Here is a 22447-nt window from a genome sequence, read left to right as displayed (position 1 = left end):
GCCCAACATCAACAATCTATTCAAGGAGAGAGGCCCGATGCTGAACACAAAGCATTCAATAATTTCCATCTGCAAAATCCCGACGAACACGCGCATCCCACTCCCACAACTGTCACCCCTTTAGTCACATCTTCAAAACCGCCATAATGTCGTGGCAAGGTAAGCCTCCTCTGGACTCAGCGCACGCTGATGACGAGCTCATGGGCTGACTTTTGAATCAACAGCATACGTCGACCAGAGGTACAACACATGGCCATCGCTATAGCCTACAAGCCCATCACTGACAACCCTATCCTCAGCCTCGTTGGCACTGGCAACATTGACAAGGCCGCCATCTTCAACAGCGAAGGCAACAGCGTCTGGGCCACTTCCGCCGGCTTCACTGTGCGTTAATCCACCCTCCATCGCTCCTAACGGTACCGGAAAGAGTTGGCTTGCAGAGAACGAAGAGCTGGATCCGGGTGGAAGTAGAAGATGGACTGATCGTGTGCTTCACCGCAGGTTTCACCCCAAGAGATGGCCGAGGTTGTCTCTGCATTCAAGGACACTTCCGACGTCAAGAAGGTCCAGAGCACTGGCCTCCACGTCGCTGGCGAGAAGTTCATCGTTCTCAAGGCCGACGACAGAAGCTTGTACGGCAAGAAGGTGTGCTGCGACATTCCCAGCTTGCCTCCAACCTCACCCAGAGCTGACAATTACACCAGGGCAAGGAAGGCATCCTCATCGTCAAGACCAAGCAAGCTCTCCTCGTCACTCACTACCCCGAGCACGTTCAACCGGGTGTTGCCGCCAACACCGTCGAGCAACTCGCCGACTACCTGATAAGCGTCAACTACTAGAGAAAGAATATCCCACATCTGGATTAGCTTTTTCTGGCCATCATCTCCCGCATTTTGTTGTCGAAATATCTCCTTGACGTTGAGATTTTGAGGCTTTGACACCGCCCTTTTTCTTTTTCCTTGATTGTACAGGGTGCAGAGGAAGAGGACTTGGGCTCTCAATACAACTCCACACAAAAAGACAGCAGCAACACTGTTACACCACTCGAAGACTTGTGCATAGCGAATATATCTACCTTTTGTTTACTCCTTTGGCTCTGCCCTTGATCTGCCCATCCCGATCGCTTTTCTGACTGACATGAGAAACATCTTGATTTTGGAAATTACAAGGTTGTGACATGCTGATCAATTCAAAGAAAACCCTCCCATATCTCTTCATCATCTCCGCCAGCAACCTCACTGTCTCGCACAACCTCGCCTAATGCAATAGGAGAAGCCACAAGCAAGTCGCAAGCGGCGGCAAACACATCGACTTCCAAACAGAGGACCCGACGTGGGAGTATAAGCGTGACTGCCGGCTGCTTTTAGACGTCTGGCGAGCGAATCCTCTCCTGCGGTCTTTGTAAAGGCTTTTTGGATACTGATTCGATGCACAGTCTTAATAACTAAAGATACGAGTTTTAAGCCGGCAGCTTTCCTTTAATGCATTTGCGTAGGACAGTTGGCCAATGGTCGGCTTTGATGTGACAACGACTTGGGGTTAATTGAGGACGTTCTGATAACGTCAACTTCTGACGAGATTTAAAGTGTTTATGGTGAGTATCTTTTTCTGCAAGAGTTTTGTGTTTGGCACGAGTAGTGTAGCGAAGGTGTGATCAACCATTGTTCCAGGTTGCTAGATGAGGATACCACCGGGCTATCACGGGACAGCATTTACCTTTGGATCGAAGCTTCTCAAGAGATGCACTTGTATCGAGGATATGAACAAGACATTGCTTCTTTGTAGAGGCACCCTGGAAGTTTCGTCGATGGTCACCCTCGAGCACACTACTTCATCGTCTACGGCTCTGGCTTCGACTAACTGCACGCGCGCGCCTGACACTATTTCTCGCAGTAGGTGCAGGTCTGAGAACGAATTCCTCCATCTCAGGGTCGATCTCCAGCAACTCCCTCTCAAGTGGCAGAAGCGGCGCTTCCGGTATAGTTCTCGTCGTAGTATTCCTCTCGGATGTCCGCAGCTTCCAGAATACGTCCGGTCGACCACCCTTTTCTCTGTCGTAGTCAACGAACAACTTCCAGTCTCGGAGGGCTTTTGGCTCGTAGAGGCCGGTGTCACTTACACCGGGTCCTTTGAGGCGAAAGCGGGTGCGTACTGATGGATGGATGTATTCGTGGGTTGACTCTAGCGGGATATCAGTTTTCCGGCCGTCGTTGGGGTCTACTACGTAATATCTGCCGGGAGTTCGCGTCGTTGCGCCGCCTATAGCGTAGATACCAACCATTGAATCTACGATTTTTCCGAATGACCAGGTGCGTGGCTTTTGTTTCGTCTCCTTGTAGTATTGTTCAGTGTCATCTTGTTGATCCAAGGCGTAGTCCAGATCCATGTCAAGGAATGGCGCTACTTGAGACATCATCCAGGCTAGAGTAATGTTGGCTAATTCTTGATCGTCAAGCCCACCGCCGATATTGGAGTGTACACCTGGAAACCAGACTTGGCGAAGTACACACATGTTGCCGGGTTTCTTCTCCCAAAGAGCTGGTGAGAAAGAAGATCTGCGTTCGTCTAAGGCTAGGGCTTGGAAGGCATACTCGACACAATCGCACAGTCGTGTATCGTAAAAGGACATTCGCTTACTGGCCGAGCTTTGAATACCTAGCTTCTCCAGCCAGCTAATTCTCGGTGTTCCTAGTGACCCTGTGCGATGTCAGAAGATACTGCCTGCGTGTGAAGATTCCAATATTTACCAACAGTGTCCCAAACACCGACCACCTTGATTGGGACTTGAAGTCGTGTCAAACCTCTTCTCTCGAGCTCGCGACCATACCTCGGATCCATGGCACTTGGCTTGTCCTTGAATGGCCTATTCGGGTGCTTGGGCTTATAGTCTGGATCATGTCTATGCTGAACATCTCGAAAGATTTCTGCCAGGTACGGAAGACCAGTTTTGGTCAGCATGCCAACACTGTTTATGAGACCAGCTATAGCGCGTGCGGTAAACCTGTCGGGTTTCAGCTTGGAAGCATCTTTATTTTCATGCAGAATCTGTTGCTTACGCTCCGCGACTGAAGCCGAATAAGAAGATCTCATCGCCAACCTCCCAATTGGTTGCGAGATAGCTGTATCCTTCTCGCACAGCTTCTGATAGGCCTTGTATCATCCAATCAGTATTGCTCTACGACAGAGTGGTCATGTGTCATGTTCTGAGAGTGGAAACTTACCTTGACCTGTGGCTCCTCCGTAGACTCTATCAACGATGCCACCTTGACTGCCTGCCATATGTGAGAACCAAGTCACTCATTTCGAGTGGTCTGATCATACCAATGCCATAATGGTAGTACACGATTTGTGGTATTGAGTCTGAGCTAGCTGGCTTTATAGCTCGCGAGATTCTAGTAACGTTACTCGCAAGATCATCGCCGCCCTTCAAGCTACCGCTGTCGGAATTAAGCCATGTGCCTACGAGAACCCTATTAGTACCACGTTCTCTTCGATGTTTGACGAATCAATAGCATTAATGAATGCGACACGGATGGCCGCTACAGATGCCTCACCATCGGAGCAGATTATAAGTCGCTTAATAGAAGGGTAGCCGGGCCGTCGAATGAGCCGAGTTTCTCTGACTCTCGATCTATCAACTCGCTCATGGTCAGACATTTACACGAGCGAAGTGAATAAGAGCCCTTCAGATAAGGAGTCACATTCGCCGGCTGGATGATTGGTAGGGCAATGACGATGCTGAGGGAAGCTTGACTCGTCGCGTGTGTCGCAGGAGATTTGCCAGCCCCGCCCAGCCACCTCTGGCTGTCGAAACGGCAAGCGCGAACGACCTCCCTGTGTATGAAGCACTGTCACACTTGTAGCTGTCTCAAGGCAAAGAACATTTCCGGATCTAGAACGATCGCACCGAGATACATCTCGTCGACGATTTTCTGTGTCAGATGCTTCAATGTAAGATATGATTGTGCATTGCTTCAGCTTGTTATCGCTCTGCTCTAAGCATTGAGAGTGAATGGATGCGACAGAGTTTAGCACACGGGAAGGGAGGAAGTACATTATTGCTCAACATTGGGATTTATCACTCGGAACATGGACGCGACACGATGGTGAGAAGAAGACGAAAATTTATAAATGCAAGAAGATAAAATGAAACCACCACGACCATCGGAGTGGTCGTGGAAACTCTCTCTCTCAAAAACTATCGAAAAGCCGAGACTCAAAATACGGACTCAGTCGAGACACGCAATATTCATAATGATCTCTTATTGCTGACCAGCGTTGCTGACAAGATAGTTGATCCAGTCAAGACCATCTTCAAGAGTAAACCCCTCAGGGATAGGCTTAGCAGTACCGTTCGAAGCAGTTCCAGTTGCAGTTGGGACAGCAGTGCTCAGAGCTTTGGCGGCGGTGTTCAGGTCTAGGCCTGTAGGAGCACTGTCAGCGCCTGTGTTTGCAGCGGCGGAAGAGCTCTTGGTGATTGTGATGGTGGTTGTGCATGGTGTACTGGAAGCGGCAGGGGTAGAGGCATCAGTTACCTTGTTCTCGCCGGCAATGCACTGGGAGTAGTAGTCGTTCTGGACCTTGCAGGTGTAGCCCGAAGCGCACTGTGTGGCACCAGTGTAGCTCTTACCACCACACTGACCGTAGGCGGCGACAGTGCCGCTAGCAGAGCCAGAGGAGACAGGAGCAGCGCTGCTGGACTTGACAACAGTAGCCATAGTGGTGGGCTTTGCGGAGGAGGCAGCGACGGTGGATGAGACGGGTGCCTTGGCAGGAGCGCTTGAGGAAGAGGTAACAACAGCCTGCTGGGTTGAGGTTGGAGTAGCGCTGGAAGAGACGACAGGAGCGGCGCTTGACGAAGCAGCTGCACTGGTGGCAGGCTTGGAAGAAGTTGCCTTGGAGCTAGCGGGTGCAGAACCCGAGCCAGATCCACTGACGGTGAAGTCAATGCAAGACTCATAAGTCTGATCAACCTCTCTAGCATCCCAGAAGTGCTGAATAACACAAGCACCAGCGGTAGAGCACTTGCTGCCAAGATCCTCGGGGATAGTGATGTCGAAAGAGGTCTGATCGGCAGGGACACCCGATGCGGTGGAAGCGTAGACGTCCCAAGAGATCAGAGGAGTACCGATTACAGTGTTGGTGGCAGTATCAACGATCGAGACGTTGGCAGTGCCAGTGTGAGGGGCGCGGACATCGAACTTGATAGGAACCTTCTGACCGGGAGTATATGTCTGGACGAGGTCCTTGTTGTCATCAAACTTGAAGCCCTTGCAGAGCCAGATGTTACACTCAGCGGCCTTGTAGTCGGTCTGAGTCTTTGCAACTTGGAGCTCGCCTTGGATGTTGCCGTAGTTGTCACCGGCCTGGTTGTAGTAGACTTGTTGACCACAGGCAGCCTGGAAGGCATCACCAGGCATGCGAGCCTTGGGAGAGGTGAGGAAACCGTGACCGCGAACGGTGGCAGCCATACCAGCAACGGCGAGAGCAGTTGTAGTGTACTTCATCTTGGATTATCGGAAAGTCGGAAGCTGAAAACTGGGTGGCTAGAGAACGGATTGATTGAATGAATGTAAAAGCACCAGTGCTATGGGTCAAAAGAACGAATGAAGGTGGGTGGTCACAGACCGTGAAGGAGAAAGAATGGACAGGCGCGAACAGTGCGATTGATTCTGAAGAGAAAGGATCGAAGAGCAAGCACAAACATACATATACTTGAATTGCCTGCAAAAAGTAGAGTCCTCAGCCAGGAGACCAGGTCTAGGGCAAGGTTCATGCTGTCTCCACTGTTTCATGCAGCAAGAGTGACCACACGCGATATTGACCATCGATCAAGACGATCCGCCGAATGTGAGTCTCGATGCTAGTATGGCCAAGCTCGCTTCTGTAGGGTTGTTGTAGATAGATGATAAGGTTGCGGCTCTTGTACGTACGCTGCAACTCCTGGCTCATCTCGGGTGTTGAATATCAGCGCCAGCAACCGTTTCTGGCGCAAGTGAGCGGTCTAACCGAGCCATACCCTCATAACGCCATATCTTCGAAACATGAACGGTGAACAAGGAGTCGTTCTGGGGCACGTTCGTTTCACCTTAAAAATCTTGGAGGGCTGGATGCCAAGACAAAATCAGGGCATCGACGGAGAAACTCCACTTCACCTTGAACTTCATCTCGTCAACTGCTTCGGCGCGTCTCCGTAATACAATACCGACTACATCAACGACTGTGCATTTACGATCTCGTCTTGCCTACCGAAATTGGTCGCCCCTGTTGCTCGGTCGACTTTCTTCACGTAACGAATTCCGCGAACCGAGAATAGCTCGACGTCACCAACAGGTAATTCGACTCAACCATGGCTCCAGTAATAGGATTGTCACACATTGCAAATCCTCTTGCAACACCCGATCAATTACAGACTACGGCATCTCAGCTCGATAGAATTCCTGATGCCCTGGAGATCTCGATCAGATTCGAGGGTTCAAGGCTGATCCAAGCCGCCGGCGTTCTGCTACACCTCCCCCAGGAGCTCATTGCAGAAGCCATCATTATCTTTTCCAGATTTTGGCTAGGTTCCGAAGGTGGAAGCTTAGCCGAGTATGCTGCCAAGGTATGCATGTTAAAGGATAGCGGTCTGGATGTGGTTCAAATATGTTGGTCAAATTGTCATAGCCAGCGGTCTATGCTCCGGTCCGTGGCCTGCCAGACTTAGCCGCCGACTTAGAGGGATCGATTTAGGGCTCTATCGTATCCACAGTGTCTCGACTTACTTCATCCATGTGGTTGATATCGCACAGCTCAGAAGACCAATCTGAGTCACATCCCAGCCGCCTTCCGGAGCCTCATTAATATGCTATTTACTGACTTCTTGTTTAGGATGTTACTGCTGCCTCATTATATTTAGTAACCAAGCCTTCGGCGCATCCAGTAAGCCCTAGACGCCTGCTGAGCGTTCTAGCATATTTGGACAAAGTCCGACCGTCACTCGATTTTGAGTCCGCCTGCAAAGTTGGCCCTGAAAATTGCTTCCTATCAGAGGGCTCCTACCAAGATGGGCGGATTGCACTTGTTCACACCGAAGCACAGATGCTCCGTATTCTCGGCTACCAAACTCATGTGTCGCTCCCATACGCAATCTGCATCAATTATTTGCAGGCATTGGATGTGTTCACGACTTCTGAGAAGGGACAAACTCTAGCAAAACGGGCATTTGCACATCTCAACTCGGCTTTGTTCAGTCCGCAGTTGCTCTACCTGACACACCAGCCTCCGGCCCTCGCCACGGCTGCTATCTACCTTGCCGCTAAGGAGATAGGAGTTAAGCTGCCTGGCGAGGAGTGGTGGGAGGTGTTCGATGTGGACAGAGAAGAGCTCGGCTTTGTGGTGGTTGCGCTGATATCCATGGAAGGCTTCATCGTTGAGGAAGTGCAAAAGTGGGCTAACAGCAGAGTTCCGTTGACGCTCGAAGACACTCAAGCTTGGATTGACAGGGAAGCATGGAACCGAGCTTCGCCTTAAGAGCCAGCTATAAGGACTTCGCTGTGTATGACACCTACGCAAGCAAAGTGCTATAATGTGTTGCAGAGTTGTGGCCTCACTCAAGCTTTCTCATGTGTTGTCTCAGACCTTCCAAGACAATCGAAGAAGATGACGCAAACAACAAAGCGACTCTACTTATCTGTCGCCAAAATTAAACCTCCTTGCAAGACATCAGCCTCAATATCCAAACATCGATACTACTAGAGACACGCGCACTTTTCCTGCAGCGAAGCCACCTCAAAACCTCACAACCACACAAAAATGTACCGCCATACAAACACCGAGACCAATTCGTCACAATCCTCTGATCACGACTCCACATCCACAAGATCTTCCGAGCGACGACAAAGACAAATTCCTCTCGCTTTTACAAACACAGAGTGGGGTCGTGAATACGCCTCCAACCCGAAGCGGTCGCATGAGAATTTGGAATTCGCTCGTCAAGGGTCGAGGTTTCGCCCCGAACCAGCTCAGCTCAATCGGCCGACACCATTACGTGAAGTCTCGAATCTTGCTCACGACGCATACATATCAGCGACGTCCCCTCCTGTCTCTTCGGCAGCTACATCAAGCACCACCTCTCCAACGACGATCCAAAGCGCTACTCAGTACTCCACCATGACAGCCTGGAGTTACTTCAGTCATACCCTCCCACCACGCACTAGGTCTATCTCGCCCAGGGTCACTGATAGCGAGAGCACAGAAACACCAAGCCCTGTGCGAAAGGAGATCATAACGGCAGGCCCTTGGTTTGAGATGTTGATGCGATGGGAAGATTTCAAGCATTGGAGGTTGGGGATGTTGAGTCAGCCATGGTATGCGCATGACAAACCAAAAATTCCAGAGTAACAACAGCTTCCGGTAGAGCTTCTGCGATGCAAACAGTGTAGATATAAGACTGTTGGAATGTAAAATCACTTTCTGAGATGATGCTTTTTTGTTCAACCGGAGCTATCTCAAACCCGGATGCCGAGTGGCCAGCAGAGATACTGTACAGAAGCTTCAGATCACGATGGAGAATGAAGGCGGCGACCATAAGAAGAGCGACTCGTCTAGGGATTGACGCTGCGATAAAAACAAAGTCTAGCTGAGTCTGCTCCGAAGCACAAGCGCAATGAAACTGCTCTTGAAAGTGCTCGGATGGCTAGTCATCCTCGCTGTCAGTACTTTTGGCTTTGCTCGTGCGTATTCATAAGACATATCATGTCCTTGTGCTTGTGTCTCGAGAAACTGGTTCAAATAACCTCGATTTGATCAGGTCAAAAGTCTACAAGATGGAGATCTGTGATTGCTGGCTCGCCTCCCTCCCTCAATCATCGTTCTTCAAGCCTTGAGCGCCGTTACTGTGCTTAGGGGCAGTGTTGTTGTCCTAATGACGATCACGAATAATAGAAACTGTAGGGGGAGACCTGATAAAGTTGCTATGAGACTACCATTACGTAGCACTATGGCATACACCAACCCTTTCACAGTCTCATGTTGCCAAACTCTCGTTCAATGTCGTTGGCACGAGCAACGCCAGCAGCAGCTTGGTGTCCCTGTCCTCCAATGACTCCACCACATTGAGGGCAGCGAGCAGTCTGCATAGGCATACCACACTCACCGACAGTGAATGGATGACCGTTCTCGCAACGGTACCAGTGACCAGTACCTCTGAACTCGCGTGCCATGGCGGCAACGACATTCTTCATTTCCTCGTTTGTCACCGGGCTGTAGAATGTACTTTCACGCAGCATCTTTACCACCTCTTCAATTTCAGACTCGACGACGCGGGCTTGGGAGTGTTCGGCGCAGAATGTGCGGGCTCCGGCGAGGTGGTTTTTGGCTTGGGCACGGAGGGTGTCGAGTGCATTGCTACCACTGGGATACACATTAGCTTTTGTCAGTCGAAATCAAATAGAATCTTTGTCATACCTTTCTTCCTCATGCGTCGAGCGCCAGGAAATTTCGAGGGCGGCGAAGTGTGCCCAGAAGATCAAAGCTTCAGCCTGCTGCAAGTGATGCAGTCCTTCTTGAGCAGTAAGGAAGAGAGCCTCACAGTCTCTGCGGTTCTTGGTAAAGTCCAAAGTAGTGCTAGTGCCAAATGGAAGTGGCTTTGACGAACGTATAGCGAGTACGTCTGACAGGATAACTAGGTCGCAGCGAAGAAGCAAGGCGCTGGCTAAAGAGGAGCTTCTGGTCTGCAGGATGACGCTATCGTCAAAAACAAAGTCTGACTGAGTCTGCTTCTGTTTGCGAGCGTAACGAACGAGCTCCTGAACGCGCTTGAATGGCTGTTCATCTTTACGGACGAGGCCTCTGAAGTTGTCTATGGAGTGTCTCAGAGCAACAATGTTGGCGTATCTGCGCTTTGAGAGACTGACGTGGATGACCTGGATTTGATCAGATCGAGACCCTACAAGATGGAGGTCAATCTCTGCAGGCTTAGCCTCTTCCAAAGTCTCTTTCAAGGTATTCTGTGCCGTTGAAAAGCTTCCATATGCCGAGACGTACAAGTTGTTCGACCAAGTAATGAACTTCAGCGTGCTCTGAATCAATAGTGCACGGCGGATAATTCTGCCGTATCGAGGGATGTCGCGCAAAGAACGGCGGCAGTCAGGGCAAACCATGCGAGTCTTGTCGACATCGAGATTGTCTTCGGGGGTCTTGAGAGCGACAGGTAGACCGTCACCATCCACGACATAGTGCTCACCAAGGCTTAGATGACCGTCCATAGTGCTGACTGTGTAGAAGTGGCCACAAGCAGGGAAGATACAAGGGTCTTCTTGCAAGTCAATCTCATTGTAAGTACTCATCATGATCAAGTCAACAACTCGGGCCTTGATGTCATCACTGCCACACTCCTGACAGAACCTAATGTCGGGGCAAGCCGCGCCATCGACAGAAGGGCATTGATGAGAGCATGGAAGGATCTTCTCGCAGCGCAGAGAGCAAGGAACCCAGTCGCAGGGGGCTGCACAAGGCATGTTGCACTTACTGTGAGCACATGAGGATGAGCAAGTCTGCTCTGCACACGGGGGGCAAGGCTCAGAGCAAGTGGAGGGGCAACTTGAATGACTGCACCGGACCTCACAGGGCTGCGTGCAGACACCGCAGTCTGCATCTCCATGGCAAGTCTTAATGCAGCTGTGGTTGCAGTTGTTGAAGTCCCGGCCACACTGTTGACGACATTGGCCATGCTCTTCCTCGACAATAATGCAGTCGTTTCTCTTCTTGCAAGTATGGCAAGGCTTGTTGCATGTGTGTCCACAAGTCAGAGCATTTCCACACTTTACACGACACAGGAAGTGGTCTTCTGTGACATCAATACAACAGCGGAGCTGCAAATCGTGACCACAACCAGGCACAGTGCGCTGAACAATCTCATCGCACCTGATCTCGTCTTGCTCATGATACAGCCAGCAAGGAAGAGAGTCCTTGACATGGCCACAAGGAAGCTGCACAGATATGTCTTTGACAATCTCCATGCATCTAGGCGGACAAACCTCTCCACAAACACGCGGACACGCATGAGAGCATGAGTGAGTACCAGGCTGCCTGGGGCAGGGTGCGAGACACTTCACAGCATCGTGAAGGGTTTGAGAGTGACAACGAGAGTCACAGTGATGTCCACAATTCAGTCTCTGAGCGCATGGTAAAACACAGCCACCGTCAGGAGCGAATTTGATGAAGTCGTCCGGTTCGGCGACATTCATCTCGTCCTCAGGATGTCTGGGACATGCCAGCTCCAGAACTTCGCCGAAGTTACTGTCAATCTGAAGTATCTGAAGGACTTCAGCCCACATGGGGATGTGCTGGGTGGTGGCCGAATTTCCGATGATGTACATGCCATTCTTGGCACGAGACAACAGGACATTGATGCGATTAGAAGTCCGCAGAAATCCACACTTTTGTTCCTGATTGCTTCTGACCAGGGAAATGATGACAACCTCGGCTTCCTCTCCTTGGAAGTTGTCGACAGTAGCAATGCGTACGGCAGAAGCGATGGAACCTTTCTGGACGCCAGGCGCCAATGGAGCTCTTACCTGTGCTGCGTCATTCATACCTTCATCTTGGAGACTCTTGACGTCACGATCATCGAGCAGAACTTCAAAAGAGCTCTGCATCCTGAGACGGAGTTTTCTGAGTTGCCCCAAGTATGGTGTGAGAACTGCAATGGCTCCTGGTTTGTACGTTCCTTGCTTGATCAAGTGCGAAACAAGAGCAGTAGTCATCTCGACTTCGTAGTCATTGGTGTGTGAGGTAGATTGAGCCCCCCCGTGGGTTTCAGGATGCTGGTGATCAAGCCAGAATAGACGCTTTCTCATCCCAGCTACTTCCGGGTGCGTGAGAGTGGACGGCGCGTCCGAGAGTGTAGGGTATAGCGTCGAACGCACTAGCTCAGCAATGCTGGGATGCATTCGTCGCTGCGTGTCAAGACGGCTAAACGGAAGACGTATTCCACCATCGGTCGCAGTGACAAGTCTCTCGAAAAGGGAGGTATCTAAGGAATACTGCTGACCTTGGATGCTCTCCTGGGACAAATCGTAGCACTGGATGTGGGGTCGTAGTTGCAGATGATCGCCAATGAGGATAGCGTGCTCGACAGACGGTAGCAACGCAGTCAGGAGATGAGACTCAAGCACTTCGCCAGCCTCTTCACAGAGAAGAACCTTCGAAGGAAGTCTACGCAGAAGACTAAGATTACGAGCAAGGCCTGAGGTCGTGACTCCGACAACATCAGCTTGCTCGAGCACGCGAAGATCCAACTCGTTACGAACGTGGTTCAGGTGTAATTGGTGGTCCTCGAATTGCTCGACGCGGTCCATGATCGCATCAATCAATGGCTGTCTTGCCCTTCGAAGCCAGTGATTGTGCAGCTTGTGTCTTTCAACGTACGAAAGAGTTCCCAAATCGGCAACTCCGGCGACTGTTTGAGTAGGCATGTTGCTTCGGATGTGTTTACCTCCACGAAGCCAAGACTTGAGACGCTCCTCAGGGGTACTATGTTGGACGGTGACGAACCCTTCAGCGTCGGTCTGTGCGCCAAAGAGGTAAGCGTCATGAGAAGAGTTACTTCGTGCCAGGTAATTTCTTATCAACTGAATGTCTTGCGAGATCTCTACCAAGGACTCGTTGATCGCCCTGGCTTCGTCCTTCATCTGTCCTCTGGCCTTTCCGTACTCAGACTTTTCAACCTTGGTTTTGCCTGCCTTCTCGGCAACTTTGCGCAGGTTGAGGTCGGTCAAACGTTCAGATTTAGAACGACTGCCAATACGAACAACTTGAGCGATGCCCTCGTCAAGCAGATGCTCTAGCGATTGATCCAAGGCATGGTTGGTGAAGGTGACCACGAGGATAGGACCAAGCTTGCCTACCTTCCTGTTGTTGACGAGTGTTTTCACAAGTGCAACGCCAGTGTAGCTCTTTCCTGTTCCGGGAGGGCCTTGAATGAGCGCAAAAGACCTTGACAGAGAGGTAAGCAGAGCGGTGGCTTGAGTTTCATCCAAGGTGGACATCTTTTTCAGCTCTTCCACATCGGAGCGCTCAAGGCTTGCCGGATCATACGAGTGGTTCTTGCTTCCCTCTGTGATCAAGTCCAATTTGAAGCGAAACCCGGCTCTTCGTGCGTAAGCTGGTGGGGGGATGGTCATCGTGTCTTGTTCTTCGACAACGTCCAAAGGTGCAAGGAAGGTTGAAAATGGCAGGACACCATTCCTGGATAAGGTCTGGAGCGCGGTCAAGGTAGGAAGGAACGCAGGTAGGAGGACTCCCGGGAATTCGACTAGGGAGCGGCCGCCCTGGATGTTTGTGTGAGAGAAGGTGCCTAGAACCAACATGCATGATTAGCGACGGTTCAATACTACTTCCAATTTGCAACAATCTGTCCCTTGTACCTCCCGCTCCGGTACTTGTGAGTGCGAGGGCTGTAGAAATGCACAGTAACTTTTGTGGAGCTGTGGCTACTCGTGAAGCACAGTCGGACACTGCACTCCCGAACTGCTCGATGCTACGCCAAAGAAAACTGTGCGTCCCGATAGCCCCAGATGTGACCAAAGCTGCGGCTGGGGAGTCACGCGATCAGAGAAAACATACCTAAGATATGGGCGACAGCCTCCGAATCCATCTCAACGGGTCGAGCGATTACCCTGACACGATCTGTGTCATAAGATGTGATGTTTTGGTGAGGGTCAAGGGTCTCGCCTGCTTCTCGCTCAGGCCTCCTGGCGGGATCATCAGGGAAGCTGATGCTGCAGAATACGATCGCCTGGGTCGAACTGATGAGACACACGAGCGCATCACCTTCCAGCCGCTTTGAATCACGCCACCAGTCGCTGCGCTTCTTGTTGGACTTTGATTGTAGCTCAATCGGTTGGTCAAAGCTGATAACGAACTCTAGGCCGTTACGTGGTTCAAACTTGGGATGTTCAACTAGAGCATTATGGTAGGTATGCTTCTTCAATGTGCCGGTATTGTTGCGGGGTGAATATGCTGATCCTGGTCCCTGAAGAGCTTCAAGCTCAATACGAGCACTGTCTCGCAATTGACCGACGGTATCCTCGCGTAGCAACCGGAAGTGGCGATCGAGTAAGCCTTCAAGGCCTTGTTTGTGCCAAGTTGAAGGATCCTGTAGGGGTAGATATTCGGCGTGGGGGCTTTTGATCTCGTCAGAAGTTGGCATTATCTGAATATTCTCGATTGACTCAAAGTCGTTGTCGTGACGGGGTCTGCCGTTGGCCAGGCGCCCGGGGTAGTCGCGTTGGAGCTTGAACACTGGCCTTTGAAGGTCCTGAGTGTTGCTAGTTGCAATGTTCCGGATTGTCTTGCCAATTCCTAGACGCTTGTTGATACCATCAAGATGCTTCTCTGCTTGACATCTCAAAACATCGGCAGCTTCGTCATTCTGCGGTGTCATCATGGCTGCCATAGTGCTTGCATAAGTGCCAAAGATCGGTGTCACCTTTGCAGTGCTGTTGAATTCCACGATCTTTGACAACACTGCGAGTGATGCTTCAAGAGAAACATAAAACTTGACATCCGGATTATGCATTGATGCGGACAGTGCTCGAACGACAGTAGCAAAGAGCTTTTCGCCTCTGATACCTCCAACACCGTACATGAAAATGCAGATATCGCCGAGATGGCGTTCGAGGAGAGGGGATGACATGACATGCTCTTCGGACAAGGCGCGGAACAGAGGCACAATCTGAATGGTGAAAACATGCTCCGTCGTCTTGTCAGACATAGTGTCGAAGTTCTGACTGACCAACTCGAGGATTCTAATCAGACCGCGATCGGAAGCAAGAGTTCTAACGACTTCTTGTCGGCAAGCATTGTCGAGGTTGACAAGCTGCAAGGTCTGCTCGAAAAACTTACCGAGCCCGAAACCGAGCGGTTGACGTTGAGTTAACTGTTGCCTCCACTTGTCGAATTCTTGTGTAGTGGTGTCATCATCTTGATTTTGACTCGTGCGGTCATGCGAAAACTTGCAAGCAGTACCAAATTTGCAGCCTTGTGGTGTCTTGAAGAGGTTGCATGGTCGAAGGCGTGATGTGTGCCCTTCATGTGTCAAGTCGTGGCTGAACTTGCATCTGGCGCCATAGTGGCACTTGCCTCGCTGGAAGGCGTGGCATATGCCTGGCTTGCGATTCATGACTTCGCGATGTCAGAACGTTGGATATGATGATGTGATGCTGTAAAACAGTGGTGTTATGATCTCGGAGAAAAAAGTGGCAAGGGGAGCGAGCAAGGAGAAATGAGGCAAGGTTGAAATGAGTGCAAGGAAAAGAGAAGCGCAAACAGAAAGAATTGCAAAGCTCTGCACGGGTTGGTCGCGTTGTGAAAGACATGCGTGTTTCCGCTGTTGGGTCACAGAAACACACAGAAACCGACGGCTTCGCGTCTTTCGAGAGCCAGCGCAGTGTCTAAGCTGCTGTCGCAAAGCAGAGTAACTTCCAGACTACAAAAGACCTCCATAGGAAGTATGCGAGATATCGGCTCTCCACAAGTAACTATACCAATCTGAAAATCGTTGTATCTTTGAACAGCTGTTTCCATGGAGCCCATTGTTGCTGGGAGTGTGTAGATTAGCTGCTGTCCACTAATAACACTGGCTTTTTGAGAAGCATCATGCCTGTAGATAGCTGCCTTTGGAAGCTTGACATTACTGCGAGCATGGTTGGTGTGTCTCACAATCTGCTATATTCGCTTTGATACGCAATGTTGATAACAAACCTTGTCTGAGGCACAAACACGCCTGCGAGGTGAGAGACTAGTCTATCACGGATGTTCGTTATTTCTGCAGAAGGGCACGTTGCCTTGTTTACCTAGCAGTTGCTATCCGAAGGCGGTGAATGCGATCGACGGCAGAATAGCGCGGTCCCTGGGATTCTGACATGACCACCTACTGAGTTAAGACAAGACGATGTCGTGGTTTAGAGGAACCTATAGAAAGAGACATGTGTATTATTGCAAGTTCAAGAAGCCCTGTATGGAGCTGCAGAGCTGCGATGAACGCATTACAGCAAGAATATAACTTCCAAAATGCCTCTCAGATTTGATCGCATCCGAATCGAAGCCGAATTAACAAGGTTCGAGGCATTTGCTCCTTCTGTGTATCAAGCTTCTGTAGAGAGTGCATTGTGCGTTGATTCGGCTAGATGATGTGTGCTGTTCGTAGTCGAGAAATCTTTCAACAGCATTAGTGGCGAGGAACATCAGGTGATGATGGGTGCTAAGGATGTGTCTAGTCGACGCCATTGCGCTTTGAAGCGTTTCCAGGTGCTGCTTGGGCGCGGCAGCTTGATTAGTCAGTACGGCACAGCTACCTCATGTATCGCATCTAGAAGCAAGAGCGACAGGTGTTGAACTTTCGATCTCTGTATTCATTCGTGTTCTATTTTCTGTAAAAACACGTTTCCTGCCCTCCGATGATATTTTGCGACAGCATGTCATCAAGAAAGAGACATTGCGAATGAGGGGAAAGCAGGCGAACTCTTGGTGACGAGAAGGTCAAGCAGTGGATTGACAGTCTTGCCCTCATCACGACTCCTTGCTTAATGGTTCTTCTTCCTGACATTCACATCTTGATCACATTCGGCACCCTCGAAAAGCCTTTCTCTGGCTTGAGGATAACGACGAAGAAATGACGACAGACCACTCAATGGTATTTCCACTGGCGGAAGAGGACAAATGCAAACTATTCCAACAACAAAGAGGTAAGAAAAATGGACACTGAATCAAAGAGTCCAGTAGAGGAATGAATCGATGATTGTGGCTGATGTACACAGACTCAGCTGCGGGACTCTGGGTATCTGGATATGTTGCTCCTGCAAAAATGAAACCCGAATGTCCTCATGCACAGATCTCGGAGTGCTCTTTTGAACATACTCACAGCTCCTCATCCTCATCAATAGCTTGGGCAGGTGGAGCGGGGTGAGCAGGCTGAGTCTGAGGTGCTGATGTGCTCGCAGAAAGAGGCGATGCACCAAGAGGGACAGAAGGATGAGTCGTAGGTGCAGAACTAGGACCTGTGAGGCTGGGCTTGCTCAGAGGGCTTGCATCGACAGCTGGGCGCTGTTTCTTCAGGGGACTCTCGGTGTAGTCACCTGTAGGCTCGGCGAGAAGCTTATGACTGGCCTTGTCACTAGGTGAATCCAAGGCCTCGGTGATGTGCGCGGTCGAGGAACCGATGTGAGGAGATTTGCTAGGGGTGGGGTTGTTGAATTCGCCCGAATGCTGACGCTTGAGCTATGAGAAAATCAGTCGTGTATGGGACAGCGTAGGATTGCTAGATGACGAACTTTGATGTGGCGGACACCCTCGGCCATCTCCTCTTGACGGGCACGGTCTTCTTCGGTCAGGATCAAGGGGTTACCATTCTCATCTTTGACATCAACATCGTCCATGTCATCACGAGCGCCAGGCTCCTCGTCTTCTTCATCGCTATCCATTGTATCGGCGTTCTTCGAGCCCTTGCGGGGAGCGAGTGCGGCAGGATCGCGGTAGCTTGAGAAACCCTTGGTGCCTTGGTTCTTCAAGGGACCGAGTTTTGAGAAATCAGTGCTACGTTTTCTCGCGACGGTCGAAGAAGTCTTGCGGCTGGGTGCGATGACGCCCATCTTTTCGAGTTGCTCTACAGAAAGGAATTAGCATGTGCAGGATAGAAAGTGTGAAGGAGAGGGGAAAGGTGAACGTACTAGGGCTGCGGTAGTAAAAGGTAAAGGTAGCAAAAGGGCTGTCTGGGGGATCGATGCCGGTGACAGTTTGTGTGCTAATACTCTTGGGATCGAGCGTCTTGGGCTTGTCAAGGCCGGTGGTATGGTCGACATCCTCATCCTCGGCGGCGTCATTGTTAGTGCCTTCATCGTCGTGGACGTCAAATTGCGGTGAATACTCTCCACGCTTGATCTCGCCAGAGGCAAGAACGCGGAAGAGCACAATCTTGATCTGACCAGCAGCCTCGCTCTCAGGCATGTCCGAGTCCGAGTCAGAATCAGACATGTCCTCGTCTTGCATGATGGCCTCTGTGGGGGCGCCAGTATCTTCGCCGTAGCGCAGGACGGTGTTACGGTCATAGCGGGGCTTTTCCTGGTCGTCCTCGTCATCACTGTCTTCTCTCTTGATCTCCCTCTTCTTTTCCTCGCGTTGGCGCATCTTTTCGAACTTCCTTCTACGCTTGTCAATCAGAGCGGCTTTTGCTTCCTTATCGGTGCTCGTCAGATCCAGTCCGTTGAGCCAGCGTTCCAGGCCGACCTCGCGGAAGAGGAATTCGCGCTCAGCCAGACCGCCTCCTTCACTGTCAGGTATGCTGACCCATCTTGAGTTTACCCAAGTCTCTTCGCCTTTGCGGAGTAACGTGGCGACTTCCTCTTTTTGGCGGCCGTCAAAGTAGATGTATGCAGCGATAGTCTCGTTTGGCGATGAAGTGCGGGGCTGGTAGGGTGGGATAAGGACTTGAGGCTTTCCAGTCTCAGGATCGATCGGCGCAGGCTCTTTCTTGGGCAGACCTCTGGTCATACCAGTAGTTTGAGGACCGACATAAACAGCTGAAGGGTTGGGGTTGGTAGGAGTGGGGCGCGGAGTCGAGTAGGGAACTTTCAAGCCCTGAGTGAGGAGAGTGATGGAGACGGCAAAAGTCGACTGTTGCGGCTGACCGGTCGTCGAGTTTGGCGGGATTGTAGGCGCAGGGACGGGGATGTAGGTGTTGATGCGACCGAAGCGCGACAGACTCTGGACACCATGTTCGGAGAGGGGCCCTTCCGGTGTGTGGATGCTGACGGCGATGCCCTTGAAGCACGGCATGCTGGAGAGTCCTGCGAGCGGTGCCTTGGATGTGCAGGAGGATTAGATGGCGCTGCGAGTCTTGTCGGACGTGGCTAGCATCCAGGCGCGGCGTGTCGACGAGAGCGTGTTTGCGTCAAAAGTCGATCCAAGGGGCGGGGTCAAGTGAAATGATGCTCGACCGTCGAGTGTTTGCGTCTTGTGACTATCCGAGTCGGCGACAAGCTAAAAAGACACGGCCAACTGCTGTTGATGGATATGCACAAGGAAAAAGACAGCCTCGTGTGCTTTACATGCACGAAAATGACGGCCTTCCAATGATTCTGCTATGTCGAGCTACCACCAACTTCCAGACCAAGTCCGTCTGCCAAGCGACACGCCTGCATTAATTTCATGTGACTGCCTTATTTTTGTCCCTCCGACTTCAATTTCAATCTTTGCAGCTAATCTCTTTCTCACTTGTCTCGTGTTCCCAACTGTCTCTTCCATTATCACATGCCGTGGTTTCACATTCTGTACACCTCTAACCTTGTGCATTCATATGCTTGTTTCAAAACACAGTCAACCATCGCCATCATCGACACTTATCTCCCAACACGCGCTATGACGCGTGTCGCGTGAACCTTATTGCCGAGGCTTGTTTTCTCCACCTCCACGCTTGTCCTTGCACCAACTCCAACTCTGGATCTCAAAAGCCGTATCATGCAAGATCTGACTCGCGAGACATCATTGGTCCCACGACTAGGAGGAGGAGTCTTGGGGCGATCATGTTGTGTTCAGCGTCAGAGTCGAGAAAGGACCGAGAGAGTCATAGCGAAGTGCGGCATGACTTTGGCAGACATTCTTGTAAGGCATCTCGACACCAAGTGCTTTAAAAACCACTGACGAGGACAAAACGAACGGGAATATGGACCTTGAGCATTTGATTCATGTGCATTTCCTGAGCTCTCAGGAGTACCATCTAGAAACCTACATATCTCGACAAGAGTGTCTTCTTGCAGCGCTGCACTTCATCATAATTCCATCTGGGCCTTGAACTGTGCTCCTCTTATGTCATGATCCAGAGTCGGCACCCTTGATTAATTCAACTACGCATTGATAGTCTCCTTAATCAAAGCTGCCAATCGCTGATAATCCTTCAACAGCTCATCTACATCTTTAATCCTCAGATCCTGAGCATTCTTCGCCTCCACAAACCTCTGTATCGGAGGGGTTGCCTTTTTCAGCAACGCCAAAGCCTCCAAAGCATCCAAGTCTGGTTCTGGCTGTACAGCACTAGTTCCATCAGATTTCTCGGACTCGGGGATGTGACCTAACTGCTTGGTCTTTTCGGCCATAGCAGCCGTCGAAGCGGCAGGTGTGGTTGGAGTCGAGGAGCCACTAGCAGAAGCTGAGCGACCGAACTTGCCAAAGCCACCAAAGCGTGAAAGGGGGTTGATGGAGTTCATGAGATTGCCCATAGACTCAACCGCCGACTGTGACGGAAGCGACGAGGAAATGCCATTATTTGTGAGTGCGAGATTTGGCTTCTCGGCGAATATGACACGCTTGCCACTGCCTGCGCTGCGATTACTGTCTACACTGCGTTCACGTAGACGACCGCCGACCAAGTTGAGCATGGTGTTATCTGTGCGAGGCGTGGTGAGAGGGTCTGCGGTCGGACTAGCAGATAGTGATTCTGCAAAGTTTGGATGGCTATCGATGGGTACCAGAGGTGGCGAACTAACAAGCTTACGAGCATCCTCTAGCGTCCTGGGCATAACGATGGGAGAGTCTGAAGTTCCGGCGCCTTGCTCTTTCATACGGCCGAAGAGGAACTTGAAGCTATTCTCTAGAGTCGAGTTGATGGCATCAAAGGCCTGATCGGCTGAGTTCATAAGTTCATCTCGACCGGCTTCGATGCGTTCGGCTTGTGCTTGTATCAAAGATGAGAAGCGTCGTTGTGTAAGACCAGGCCGTGAAGGGTTTTCAAGAGCGGCTTGTGAAGGAAGAGGCTTGATAGATGTGTCGCCTGGACTGATATCAGAGGAAATGGCTGATGTTGTTGTTAATCCGGGAGCAAGCGCTCTTGGACTAGATGGTCGCCCGAGATCAGTGGATCTCTCATGACGAGTTTCTGGGTGTTGACCGCCTTGAGGGGCTTCGTCGGCCCTAAGAGACGATAAATCGACAGTCTCGAGAAAGGAGATGGCGGCTTCGAGATTGACCAGACAGTAGGCAGCCTCACCATCAACCTTTGCACGAGCACGGAAATGTTGGACGAAATGCAGATTACTGATGACGTTTATCGTTTCTGGCTCCGAAGTCATCAAGGTGTAAATGAGAGTTGGAAGGACTTCATCAGCAGAAGAGGTCGAAGGAAAGATGCGGGATAGTGTTTCAACAATGCTTTTGTGAGCCTCGGTAAGCATTTGCAGTTTTCCAAGTGGATAATGATGGTCGTCCATTCGTCGAAGGTGGTCTCTCGCAGGAGCAAGCAATTTGAATATCTCATCATGTAAATCCTTCTCGTCGGTTGGTAAGCCGTTGCCCTTTGCTGGCTCAATATCGACATGCAGCTCTTTCAAGCCAATACCGACCAGCGAAAGGGCAGCAGTCCTTGAACGAAGCTTCGCGTCTCTTTCCTCATCATCGGCACTCCTGTGTCTGTAGATACGATCGTAGACCTTTTCGCACACGGCTCTCTCAACAGCTTCCTCCAAAGCCAGTCTCTTGATCTCTAGATCTCGTCGAGCTTTGCGGCGATCGGCAACCTCCGAGGCTGTCAGCATCTGCTGCTCTCCTTGACCGTTCGGAGAGACGGCCTGTTCGGCGCTTTGTTTCCTGCCTTTGAGTGTATTGCCCAGAGCCTTTGTCGCAGCAGAACGCGAAGGCGACTTCTCCCTTGACAAACGAGTGGACAGGGTTGCGATGTGTGTTGAGATGTGAGATTCTGCTTGTTCGTAGAAATCTTGGAACAGTTCGGATATGGTATCGATGTTTAACGGGTTGGCGTGAGTCTTGACGGACAGCGACTTGAAGAAACGCTCGCTCAGGCTTCTGATCTCGATAGGGAGTTGGTCCCATGTGGCAGGGACATTGACAGTAGGTTCTTCGGCCTTTTCCTCATCGACGCTCTCAAAGACATCGCCGTGTGAGAAGGAGGCTATGTCTTTTGCTTCAGGGATGGTCTGAATGGTGCTCGCTCTTGCGCGGGAGGGGGAAGGTGGAAGGGATTCGGGATTCGCTTCCAGACGGGTGAAGGATCTAGATACATGGAGAGGTCGCGGCCTGGGAGGCTGTTTTGGTGAAGACGAATTGGACATGTTGATGATCTACAGGGTCGGTACTTGATGAAATTCCCGCGATGTCTGGAGAGTTACGGCAAAGGTCGGAGATGGAACCGGTCGATCTAGTTGAGCGAGTGGTTATGGGCAACGGTCATGCAGGAAGAAGAATAGACAAGTCAGACGAGCAATCATGTGTGAAAAGGGTTGAATATGTCGTGTGCTTTGTGGAAACAGGAACAGCGTGCTCCATTGACTCGGGCGTGACCCCACCTTTTGCGTCGTCGTCTCTCAGCCACTCTCCAATCTAGCCACTCTCTCCAGCCACACTTTCCCTTTGTTGATGACATCGACAGACGCCAAGAAAGCTCCCACTAATGTACTAG

The 22447-nt window shown here is 50.9% G+C and overlaps 8 protein-coding genes across 8 annotated transcripts; 3 read left to right on the top strand and 5 right to left on the bottom strand.

The window, feature by feature from the left end:
- Window positions 1-115: 115 nt before the first annotated feature.
- On the top strand, window positions 116-1306 carry AUEXF2481DRAFT_42571 (uncharacterized protein). The gene is made up of 5 exons (XM_013485904.1): window positions 116-159; window positions 225-240; window positions 300-384; window positions 502-645; window positions 705-1306. The coding sequence occupies exons 1-5, from the start codon at window positions 147-149 to the stop codon at window positions 837-839; spliced, it is 393 nt and encodes a 130-aa protein (XP_013341358.1). The 5' UTR covers window positions 116-146; the 3' UTR covers window positions 840-1306.
- Window positions 1307-1831: 525 nt separating this feature from the next.
- AUEXF2481DRAFT_31747 (uncharacterized protein) lies at window positions 1832-3330 on the bottom strand (the record flags this gene model as incomplete). Its single annotated transcript, XM_013485873.1, has 5 exons — window positions 1832-2697; window positions 2748-3001; window positions 3057-3175; window positions 3222-3272; window positions 3322-3330. The coding sequence occupies 5 exons, from the start codon at window positions 3328-3330 to the stop codon at window positions 1832-1834; spliced, it is 1299 nt and encodes a 432-aa protein (XP_013341327.1).
- A 1604-nt stretch (window positions 3331-4934) lies between these two features.
- On the bottom strand, window positions 4935-5507 carry AUEXF2481DRAFT_68077 (uncharacterized protein; the record flags this gene model as incomplete). The annotated part of the gene is made up of 1 exon (XM_013485954.1): window positions 4935-5507. A coding segment is annotated over one exon (573 nt), but the record flags the coding sequence as incomplete, so codon positions are not given.
- An 842-nt stretch (window positions 5508-6349) lies between these two features.
- On the top strand, window positions 6350-7512 carry AUEXF2481DRAFT_31745 (uncharacterized protein; the record flags this gene model as incomplete). The annotated part of the gene is made up of 2 exons (XM_013485872.1): window positions 6350-6604; window positions 6871-7512. The coding sequence occupies 2 exons, from the start codon at window positions 6350-6352 to the stop codon at window positions 7510-7512; spliced, it is 897 nt and encodes a 298-aa protein (XP_013341326.1).
- A 282-nt stretch (window positions 7513-7794) lies between these two features.
- Window positions 7795-8382, top strand: AUEXF2481DRAFT_31744 (uncharacterized protein; the record flags this gene model as incomplete). The annotated part of the gene is made up of 1 exon (XM_013485871.1): window positions 7795-8382. The coding sequence occupies one exon, from the start codon at window positions 7795-7797 to the stop codon at window positions 8380-8382; it is 588 nt and encodes a 195-aa protein (XP_013341325.1).
- Window positions 8383-8999: 617 nt separating this feature from the next.
- Window positions 9000-15166, bottom strand: AUEXF2481DRAFT_68062 (uncharacterized protein; the record flags this gene model as incomplete). Its single annotated transcript, XM_013485953.1, has 3 exons — window positions 9000-9393; window positions 9448-13339; window positions 13609-15166. 3 exons carry the CDS (start codon window positions 15164-15166, stop codon window positions 9000-9002), a joined length of 5844 nt encoding a protein of 1947 aa, XP_013341407.1.
- Window positions 15167-16902: 1736 nt separating this feature from the next.
- Window positions 16903-18816, bottom strand: AUEXF2481DRAFT_31742 (uncharacterized protein; the record flags this gene model as incomplete). The annotated part of the gene is made up of 3 exons (XM_013485870.1): window positions 16903-17262; window positions 17316-17647; window positions 17712-18816. The coding sequence occupies 3 exons, from the start codon at window positions 18814-18816 to the stop codon at window positions 16903-16905; spliced, it is 1797 nt and encodes a 598-aa protein (XP_013341324.1).
- Window positions 18817-19539: 723 nt separating this feature from the next.
- AUEXF2481DRAFT_42562 (uncharacterized protein) lies at window positions 19540-22279 on the bottom strand. Its single transcript, XM_013485903.1, has one exon. It carries the CDS (start codon window positions 22098-22100, stop codon window positions 19884-19886), a length of 2217 nt encoding a protein of 738 aa, XP_013341357.1. The 5' UTR covers window positions 22101-22279; the 3' UTR covers window positions 19540-19883.
- Between the last annotated feature and the right edge of the window lie 168 nt (window positions 22280-22447).

The sequence above is a fragment of the Aureobasidium subglaciale genome (genome assembly GCF_000721755.1).
Source record: "Aureobasidium subglaciale EXF-2481 unplaced genomic scaffold scaffold_19, whole genome shotgun sequence".
Lineage (NCBI taxonomy): Eukaryota > Fungi > Ascomycota > Dothideomycetes > Dothideales > Saccotheciaceae > Aureobasidium > Aureobasidium subglaciale.
Note: the sequence above shows the minus strand (reverse complement) of the source record. Positions and strands in the feature narration are given on the sequence as shown.

What these genes read in the sequence shown, in the direction of transcription:
- AUEXF2481DRAFT_42562 (XM_013485903.1), bottom strand. Translation starts at nt 22,100, where the DNA reads ATGTCCAATTCGTCTTCACCAAAACAGCCTCCCAGGCCGCGACCTCTC.
- AUEXF2481DRAFT_42571 (XM_013485904.1), top strand. An exon ending in CCACTTCCGCCGGCTTCACT is followed by an intron (nt 385 to 501) that starts GTGCGTTAATCC and finishes GCTTCACCGCAG; the next exon opens with GTTTCACCCCAAGAGATGGC. An exon ending in GAAGCTTGTACGGCAAGAAG is followed by an intron (nt 646 to 704) that starts GTGTGCTGCGAC and finishes CAATTACACCAG; the next exon opens with GGCAAGGAAGGCATCCTCAT.